Source organism: Brachyhypopomus gauderio, chromosome 18, assembly GCF_052324685.1.
Source record: "Brachyhypopomus gauderio isolate BG-103 chromosome 18, BGAUD_0.2, whole genome shotgun sequence".
In the NCBI taxonomy this organism is placed as follows: domain Eukaryota; kingdom Metazoa; phylum Chordata; class Actinopteri; order Gymnotiformes; family Hypopomidae; genus Brachyhypopomus; species Brachyhypopomus gauderio.
The window spans coordinates 3,822,101-3,832,709 of record NC_135228.1 but is presented as its reverse complement, the minus strand read 5'-3'; the positions used below and the strand labels follow the sequence as shown (position 1 = coordinate 3,832,709).

Below are 10,609 nucleotides of genomic sequence, written 5' to 3'. Positions count from 1 at the left end.
ATTGCAGGTAACCCCTACTAATTAATACGCTATGATGCTTTGTTTTGGATAATTTAATCTAAAAGGTTTAAACACTTACATCTGAGAGGTATCCACATTTAACTTATGTCATTGACGTGAACTTGTCATTCACATGAATGTACCTAAAAATGTACCTAATAAAGTGGCCAGTGAGTGTATACTTCTACACTACATGTAGTGTATTTAAATACTTCTACACTATATGGAGTGTATTGATATACCTCTACACTACATGGAGTGTATTTATTAGTGGTGGGCCGTTAACGGCGTTCGTTAATTTGATACTTTTGATTTGATAATTTGATGTTGGCTTACATTTCAAATCTCATGTTTAGCTGAATAAACATGTTATCAACCCCTTTTAATGTACAGGATGTAGGCTTACAAATTCATGTTTGACTGAATGTTTGACTTAAAGTATGTAGGCATAAAGTACTATTTTCATGTTTAATAAACCATTGAAAATGAGTAGCCTACATTTTATTGAGCATGTTTTTTTTCTTCAAATATCAAAGTAGAACAGTTTCCTCAAGTCATTGATGCATTTTGGAAACAGGAGATGAGCCTCTAATCTAATGCACCCTCTGTATTAAGAAACCCTATCTCAAAGACTGACTTTTAGTCTTTTAGCTACTTGGGTAGCACGCATATGAGCCATTTTAATCGAGATTAATCTAGATTAATTTCAAGATTTCAGTGAGATTAATCTAGATTAAAAAAATTAATCTATGCCCACCCCTAATATTTATACAGTATATCTACACTACATGGAGTGTAATAATTCGAATAATAAAGTCGAATTTGTTTATATAGCGCTTTTTATAACACACAATGTCACAAAGCAGCTTAACAAGCACATGTGTCCAGATCCCTAATGAACAAGCCTGGGGCAACAGTGGCAATGAAAAACTCCTTAGGTGGGGATTAGGAAGAAACCTTGGGAGGACCAAGACTCAAAAGGGATCCCATCCTCCTTTGGGTGGCCCAGCTACATGTTCTGTGTAATTTATTTGTACATGTGTGTTTGCAGGTTCAACATAGGATATATCACCTTCAATATGAGTATTTCTAGGAAATGGCACACAAAGAAAGAAAGGTGAGAGGATTTTGGGACTCTGCAAAGCATAAATGCTTTTAAGATTTATATTTACATGTTATGCATATGTTTTCAGTGTGGTTCAAAAGAAAAATGAATTGACATGTTGTCAGGACTGGCTCCAGGGTTGAGACCATTTGTAGTCAGCCCACAACAAAACATGATCCTTCAGCGAGTGGATGAGGCAGCCCTGCTGATCCATCAGGTCAAGAAGATGCACATATTCCCTGATTTCACAGAGGAGATGGCAAAAAAACATCTGGAGTGAATTCTGCATAAAACAGATTTAGAAACATTAGTTACCAATGCCTCTGCCCGGATGTATTAGCTCATTCAAAATAATGGTACTTCCTATATCCTGATACCTCTTCCATTGGATACCAATTTTCCTAACTAAATTGTGGGATTGTGTCAGAATTCCTTTGGACCAGAATGCCTCCTTCTTCTTTCGGCATTTCCCATTTAGGGGTCGCCACAGCGGTTCAAACTCCTCCATCTGGCCCTGTCCTGAGTGTCCTCCACTGACACACCAGCCACTCTCATATCCTCTACCACTGCATCCATAAACCTCCTCTTAGATCTACCTCTCCTCCTCTTCAGGTCTCCTCTCCATCCTCAAGACCCTCCTACCAATATACCTCTCCTCCCTCCTCTGTACATGTCCAAACCATCTCAATCTCGCTTCTCTAACTTTATCTCCAAAACATGCTACATGTGCTGATCCTCTAATAAACTCATTTCTGATCCTATCCTTCCTCGTCACTCCAAATGAGAATCTCAACATCTTCATCTCAGACACCTCCATCTCCCTCACCTGTCTCTTTGTCAGTGCCACTGTCTCCAGTCCATACAACATAGCAGGTCCTACTACTGCCCTATATATCTTTCCTTTCATTCTAGCCAACACCCTTCTGTCACAAATCACCCCAGACACTTTATGCCATCCACACCACCCTGCCTGCACTCTCTTCTTTACCTCTCTTTTACTTCCTCCATTACTCTGTACCCTCGACCCTAAGTAGGTAAACTCGTCAACCTTCACCAAATCAACTCCTTGTAACTGGACCTGTCCACCGTCTGCCCTATCATTCACACACATGTACTCTGTATTACTCCTGCAAAAAAAGGCATTGGACCAGAATGCCTTCATGATTTCAGAAAATATTTATTTAGAAAAGCACAAAAGCTCATACAACAATAGAAACTTTGTGCCATTTCAACAACTTGGAGGCAAATTTGAATAGCTCAATAATATACTTTTCCAGTACTTAGCCCATTGTTCTGTCCATAACAATACAACTTCAATACAAACTGAAATTGTTCTGAAACTAACCTCAAGCGAGAATGTCAAATATGCCAAATATTCCAGAATTTTCTCAATGTACAAAAATCCTCTTTGTCCTATTAATAGCCAGCGGGAAAATAACCTCTGCCTTCATTAATCTTCATTAACAAGCCCCAGCTTCTTTAATCCATATGCTTCAATTCTCCTGTTCCCTTCATACATATTTCCAGTTATTTCCACGATTCTGAAACTAATGGTTGAAACAAACTAAGTTTAATGAAATTAACAAAACTAAAACCAAATATAAAAGTACTAACTGGAACAAAAGAAGTCAACGTAACATCAGCGACCAACAAAGGTGATGGAAACAGAAACATAACACACAGGTGGTATGGAGAATGAGGCAAGATGCACACCACCTGAGTAGGGTGCAAAAACAACCCAGAACAGACAAGTGTTATGTTGTGGGTTCCTTTAGACAACCCCTGGGAGGACACACACGGACACCGTTTCACTATTGGAACCATATCGCTTTACTGAGGCATCTGCATTGGTGTACAGACAGAAAAATGTAAACAAACAGCCTCCTGACTACCAATAGTTCAAATTTGTCCTCTGTGGAGGACATTTGTAAACCTAAATATCTCCCAAGCACTGCAAACTACTGCATTAACTCATTTTGGTTTCTACAGAGGACATTTAGGGCTTTGCAATGATACCTAATTTGAAGGGGTGGGGCTTTGGTAACTTTCTCTTCCACATTCAGGAAAATGGCATCTGTCAGTACAAGCACATTTTATGGGAAGAGGAAAAGTAAGTGCAAGATACTTTTTGGGTCATTCCAGGATTTTGGTACATTTCAGGGGTGGTAACTTCTGAAAATTTGATCTTCAATTTGATCATTTTAAATCATATATTTATAATCTACAGGTTATAAACCAGGGGTCACCAACCTTTTTGAAACTGGGAGCTACTTCTTGGAGACCAATTATTGTGGAGGGCTACCAGATGAATTCGCATCAATCTAACGAAAATCTAACCACGTTGGTGACCCCTGTTATAAACTATCAAAAAGTTTGATTCGTCAATCTCAGATATGGAAGAAGTTTTTTCTTTATTAGATTGGTGTGCAGTAAATTGGTATGCAGTAACGGTTGCGACTAACAGGGTTGCAAATTTAGGCTAAGTTGTGGTCTACCCCAGGAACAGATGCTCACTGTAAAATTTAGCTATGTATACAAGATCAAGGACAAATATGGTTATATAAGTATATAAAGTAAATTTTGACTCTACTCAATATTAGTCTTACAATATGAGGAACAGGGTTGCATTCACTGAGTGACACACACAACTTGGACAAACATATTTGGAAAAAAACCTTGAAAATTGTTAGAGCACTTACCATTTTTCTTGCCATGTGGGCAGGAAATGTCCTTGTGATGCAAATTCCTTTGTGCTAGTACACAAATATTTTTAACCCTTTCTCTGCCAGATAAAATTCCTTATGGTAACAGGGTTGCGCGCATGTTGTGGGACACAACTTAATAGTGTAAAAACTGTGCCATGCAATACAATGTAGACCAAATAAGTTGTTTTCATAAGTAAAGGAGATGCATTTCAACAATATACAAGAGGAAGTAATTTATTTAGAGCTTATTTTAATTGTTAAATTTGGCAAAGGAGTTGGTCACCCAATGTGTGGGACAAGAGAAAATGGCCATTTTGTGAGGTGGTTCAAAGGTATTCGGTCTTTTGAATAATATCTAAGGCGCTTATTTTTCCACCAAATTTTACAGTTTGTCTTATAACAAGTACCATGTTTAAAAAAAATAGTCAGATAGATATTTTGGATATGTACATTTGAAATTTAAGTGGTGGGACAGGAAATGTACCAAAATCCTGGAATGACCTTTTTATTGAGCAAATTCTGGCTTGAAATGTTGTTTTCAAATTTTATATAAGTCTCTGAATGATTTAAGTCTCTCTAAATCATTTTCTGAATTATTTTAACTGTATTTTAGCATAGTATTTAAGTGTTTAAAAAATGTGCTCCATAGTGGACATTTGTAGGTATTTCTTCCATTTTGTTCTGTTTTTTCAAATGATTAGAAAGGGAGTCATTCTCAGAAGCAGAGAAAATTTACTTTGAATATTTCATTTGTTATTATTCACCATCCCTCCTTGATTATCGTTTCCATTGTTTTCCCGGTTCCTGTAGCTCTGTTCATTCATGTTTTAGTTCAGCACTTCTGTTCATTTTTAGTTTCCCTTCCTGTTGTTGGTATTTCAGGTTGTTTTCTATGCCTGTTTTATGCATTGTTTACGGTAATGTGTATTAGTGGTTGTGATCCCGTTAGTGTTTTACCTATTCTCCTCTCGGTCAGTTAGTTTTTTGTCGTGTGTTTCCTCGTGCCTTGTTCTACACTCCTGTTTGGTTGTCTGCCTCTATATTTTAATAAACATTATTAATTCCTGCACTTGCATCACGCTTACTCAGCCCCCTGCATTACAAAAGCACATGGAATGGAAAAGCATTGAGGGTAGACAACGACAAGGATGAGAATGACATAGGGGCCGGAGCTATCCGTTACAACAACCATTTCAGGGTTTTTCCCTGTAATGAATCTAGCTACAAAAGGGGACCTGTAGAGACTAACTCACCACATGTAGGTCCCTTTTCCTGTGGTAATAACCTGGTAACACCCAGATTATATGATGGGTTAATTGTTTCTGTTAGTCTGATTCAGGGTAAGAGATCAGACTCCCCTGAGCCCAGCTGTGTGTCTATGAAGAGTGATGCATCAATGAAAGATCCACTTACCTTCAGAGAGGGAGAGTGTGATAGTGATGAGAGGTAAGGATGGTCTCCTGGTTGTAATGATGAGGTAAGGATGGTCTCCTGGTTTAGGACAGTGTTCATCACTCCCAGCTCCACCTGATCAAACTTGCTCAGCTCATCATGAAGTCCTTCATGATCTGCATCAGGTGTGTTGGAGCAGGAAAACACTAAATGTGCAGTGATGCAGGTCTTCAGCACTGGGAGTGAGGAACACTGGATAAGGGGAATAAATCAGTTTACCAGTCTGCATTTTACAATATCTGATGGTCTGCTTAATTGTGTATTGTACAGATATGAATGTGCTACATATTCTCCACTAAACTCAATGATGTTTGTCCACAGTGTACAAAAGAAGAAATTAGTGCTCCCCTACAGAAAACATGTGGAGTCCATATTCAAGGTGTGTGTGTGGGTAAGAGAGAGAAAGAGAGAACATGTGTAGGCAGTTATAAGTAGAGTGTGCTTCATCATATAGACTAATGAAATAATATCAGCCCTCTGCAACATTGTGGTGTTTTATGATTGTTGTTTTTTGTTGCTAATCAGGAGCTGGAGCACAAAGTCATCTCTCTGGTGAAGAAGGAGCTGAAGAGGTTTAGGAAGATACTGAGTCCAGATTACCCAGCATGCTCTGGGAAAGAGGTGGAGGATGAGGAGGATCAGAGCAGTGTCAGAGAGGGGGCGCTGAAGATCACACTGCACGTCCTGAGGAACATGAACCAGACAGACCTCGCTAACACACTACAGACCAGTAAGAGTTTGGGTCATGGTTTTATGAGGGCAGTATCACTCTAACTAAAATTTGACCTCTGTGCTTGGGTAAAGTGTTTTAGTTTTTTTAATGATTTCAACATCAGAGATAATATGAAAATAAAAAAGTGATGTTCTTCTGTTAGAGGTGGTCTCTGGATATCAGAAAAAACACAAACACAAACTCATGGAGAAATACAAAAGAATTAATGAAGGAATCTTGCATCATGGAAACTCAACCCTTCTGAATGAGATCTACACAGAGCTCTACATCACAGAGGGAGGGAGTGGAGAGGTCAATAATGAACATGAGGTGAGACAGATTGAGACAGCATTCAGGAGACCAGCAACACAGGAGACACCCATCAAATGTAATGACCTCTTTATAGACAAACCCATCAGAAGTGTTTTGACTAAAGGAATTGCTGGAATTGGTAAAACAGTTTCTGTGCAGAAGTTCATTCTGGACTGGGCAGAAGGAAGAGCCAATCAGGATGTCCTCTTCATATTTCCACTTCCTTTTAGGGAGATGAATTTAATAAAGGAAAAAAAGATCAGCCTGATGGATCTGCTTCATGACGTTTTTCCAGAAACAAAACAATTACAATTAATAGATTGCGATGCTTACAAAGTCATTTTTATCTTTGATGGTCTGGATGAGTGTCGACTTCCTCTAGATTTCCAGAACAATGAGAGTTTGTGGGATGTAACAGAGTCGACCGCAGTGGATGTGCTGCTGACAAACCTCATCAAGGGGAATCTGTTTCCCTCTGCTCTCCTCTGGATAACCTCTCGACCAGCAGCAGCCAGTCAGATCCCTCCTATGTGTGTTGACCAGGTAACGGAGGTACGAGGGTTCAGTGACTCTCAGAAAGAGGAGTACTTCAGGAAGAGAATCAGTGATCAGATTCTGGCCAATAGAATCATCTCACACATGAAGTCATCAAGAAGTCTCTACATCATGTGTCACATTCCAGTCTTCTGTTGGATTGCAGCCACTGTTCTAGAGACAATGTTGGGTGAAGCAGATAGTGGAGAGATCCCCAAGACTCTGACTCAGATGTTCACACACTTCCTGATCTTTCAGATCAAACACAATGACAGAAAGTATCATGGCAAAACTGACCATGATCCTCACCAGACTATAAATATTGTTCTGGCACTGGGAAAACTGGCTTTCCAACAGCTGGAAAAGGGCAACCTGATCTTCTATGAGGAGGATCTGAGAGAGTGTGGCATTGATGTCAAAGAAGTGTCAGTGTACTCAGGTGTGTGTACCCAGATCTTCAGAAAGGAGTCTGTGCTGCACCTGGGGAAGGTGTTCAGCTTTGTGCATCTGAGTGTTCAGGAGTTTCTCGCTGCTTTATATGCATTTATCTCCTTCATCTCCAACAACACAAATGTGCTGGAACAGAAAACCACTGCAGTCCTACATGACTTCAAAAGGTCAACAATGTCTGACTTCTTTAAAAATGCAGTGGACAAGTCCTTACAGAGTGAGAATGGACACCTGGACCTTTTCCTCCGCTTCCTTCTGGGTCTCTCACTGGAGTCAAATCAGACTCTCTTACAAGATCTACTGACACAGAAAGGAAGCAGCTCACACAGCAAAAAGGAAACAGTCAAGTACATCAAGGAGAAGATCAGGGAGAATCCCTCTCCAGAGAAATCAATCAATCTGTTCCACTGTCTGAATGAACTGAACAATCATTCTCTAATTCAGGAAGTCCAAACGTACCTGAGCAGACGCGGTTACAAACCTCACTCTCAAGCCAGTCGTTGTCTCCAAGGAGCCAGTCTCTCTCCTGCTCAGTGGTCAGCTCTGGTGTTTGTGTTGCTGAACTCTGAAGAGGAGCTGGATGAATTTGATTTGAGTAAATATGACAGATCAGAGGAATGTCTACTGAGACTGCTGCCAGTGGTCACAGCATCCAGAAAAGCTGAGTGAGTATTTTCATTCATATACACATTATTGCATTAAGATTGTCAGTAACTCTGCTATAAAAATTGTTAATTTTTGTAACTAATGTGGTATGTAGCCTAATCACTATGATGCATGGGGCTGCATGTAAACTGCTGAAAATCGGTATGCATGTAGATGGAATAGGACATTTTCAATTTATCTGCACTTCTGCAGAAAGAGGTCAACATCTGTTATGTTACCTTCTGGTAATCCCCTCAGTTCCGCTTCAGTTACATTTTTTGGCACCGTCCAACCACACTTTTTCTGCCCAAATGGAATTCTGATGTTGGTGCTTTATATCATGGTGAGATGGATTAGTGAATCAGTGCCTTCTCATTCATTTCTGGTACACAGCTTGATGTTGTCCAAAGGAGGAGGTTGATGGTTGCTCTGTAGCCTGTCTTGGTGATGATTTCATTGAGGGGGTTCAGACCTATGCAGGTCAGCAGTGAAGACAGGGCATCTCCTTGGTAAATCTTATGGGATGGTGACTCTTGCTATTGTCTTAAAAGTTAGCCTCTAGGGTTGTCTTCAACAGCTCCATCAAGTTCTTTATGAAGGCTCTTAAAAGTCCTGTTGATGTTATTCAGACTCCAGCATGCCAAAAGCTGGAGCACTGAATCATAAGCTTTCTTACAATCAATACAGGCCATGCACAGGTTGATCTGTCTGATCTTTCAGCCTTGAGTGACTGTTATATCCACCAGTAGCTAGTGCTTGGCTTATCTGATCTTTTGACCAATGCCTTTCTGGACCATCCATTCATTTTCTTATCTAGGTATGGGTAGTGGGGGCAGCAGCATAAACAAAGAGGCCCAGACAGCATTCTCCCCCGCCACCTCTTCCAGGAGGTTACCAAGGCATAGAGATATAATCTCTCCAACATAACCTGGTTATTACCTGAAACATACGTACCTGAAACATCTCACCAGAGAGGACCAGATGCACGAACCACCTCAACTGGTTCCTCCCTTTGTTGAGGGGTGGTGGCTCTACTTTGAACCTCTCCTAGATGACCAAACTCCATCACTTGTATCTGCAATCTCATTCTTTTGGTCACTACTGTCGTGGAAATTTCCTGAAAATAGATGAGGTCTCAGACGTGGTTAAAAGAGAGATTTATTACCTAAGTAAAATAATCATGAGAGTCTCATCTAGAACAAGAACTCTGAGGAGAGAGGGCAGTCCGATCTCCTTTATACAGTTTTAGCAGGCCGAGTTATCATCACATGTTTACAGTACATTTGGGCACACTGAGAAAAAATGGCACATAAAAAAAAACAAAAAAAGTTATTTTGTCTTAAATGACATAAGCAAAATGGCACAATTTCTCTGATACTACTCTGGGCTCTTGACAATAGGTGAGGTTCAAAACATTGATTTAACAGAAAACTGAGAGCTTTACCTTTTGGCTCGGCTCTCTCTTCACAACAACAGACCGGTGCAGAGTCCACAATACTGCAGACAATGCACCAGTCTGCCTGTCCACCTCCTGTTCCATCATTCCCTCATGAACAAGATCCAGAGATACTTAAACTCAATTTGAGGCAAGAGCTCGTTCCCAAACTGGAGAAAGAATTCGACCCCTTTCTGACTATCACAGTAACAGAGGTCCTGATTCTTCTCCTGGCTGTTTCACACTTGGTTGCAAACTGATCCAGTAAGAGCTGGAGGTCCTGGCTTGATGACTCCAACATGAGCACACCATCTGCAAAAAGCAGACATGGAGTTAAGGCAATAACATGGAGTTATAATGAAAACACCAGAGGTGGAAAGATTACTGAAAAATTGTAATTGAGTAAAAGTATCATTACTTTGCCTAAAATCTACTCAGAGTAAAAGTTAAATTAACCATCTCAAAATTTACTTGAGTAAAAGTACAAAATTACTTCATTTAAAATGTCATTTGAGTAAAAGTTACTTAGTTACTTTCAGTTATTTAATGCATGGATGAATCATGAACCAAATTCAGCACAAGTTGTTTTAATCAATTTCAAAGCGTATTTAAGTGCAAATCCACACTTGCAAAAAGATCAGCTGGGCTCAGGAACATACTTCCTCACAGCACAAGGACAGTCACAACCTGTACCATAAAGTGCAAACTATTTTCAGTCCTATTGTCCAACGGACAACACTATGATTGTAACGCTCGCAGGAAGGATGCACGACGAGCGTTGCAAGGTGCAACATACAACGTTTATTGACAACAAACACGTAAAGCTCAGCACAAACGGTGCAAGCACACTGACACGGATGCTTGCACGGGCATGAACTTTAGACAAAGACGAGCACAAGACACTGCGCGAACGCACATTAAATAGGTGATTAACACAGACCCTCGTGATCTCGGGACAAGGCACAGGTGAGACTACGAACACGCTCACAAACAACCCACACCCACGGAACTACTAATATGGACATAACAGCATGCAGACGACATAGCGGCATGCCCACAGGGAAGGGTCTGGAGCTGTGACCGTGACAATGATAATAAAGAAATTTAAATTACAAATTAGTCAAAAAACAAAATGCACACAAAATCAAATACCCACAAGATGCCACAAATCAAACTAAAATGCAACAGGATTCCACTACTCACAATAAAATGCCCACAGGATCCCACATCAAAAATTAAAAAATGCTCATAGGATCCCA

At 40.1% G+C, this 10,609-nt stretch overlaps 1 protein-coding gene across 1 annotated transcript; it reads left to right on the top strand.

Moving 5' to 3' along the window:
• Positions 1–852: 852 nt before the first annotated feature.
• Positions 853–8,050, top strand: LOC143482356 (NLR family CARD domain-containing protein 3-like). Its single transcript, XM_076980700.1, has 6 exons — positions 853–938; positions 1,052–1,117; positions 5,140–5,256; positions 5,584–5,641; positions 5,788–5,992; positions 6,138–8,050. Exons 1-6 carry the CDS (start codon positions 853–855, stop codon positions 7,937–7,939), a joined length of 2,334 nt encoding a protein of 777 aa, XP_076836815.1. The 3' UTR covers positions 7,940–8,050.
• The last annotated feature ends 2,559 nt before the right edge of the window (positions 8,051–10,609 follow it).

Excerpts from the sequence above, each read along its gene's own strand:
- LOC143482356 (XM_076980700.1), top strand. The coding sequence starts at position 853 with ATGTCACAAAGCAGCTTAACAAGCACATGTGTCCAGATCCCTAATGAA. Across the intron at positions 5,642-5,787 it reads ATGTGGAGTCCATATTCAAG|GAGCTGGAGCACAAAGTCAT; the intron begins GTGTGTGTGTGG and ends GTTGCTAATCAG. Across the intron at positions 5,993-6,137 it reads CGCTAACACACTACAGACCA|AGGTGGTCTCTGGATATCAG; the intron begins GTAAGAGTTTGG and ends TTCTTCTGTTAG.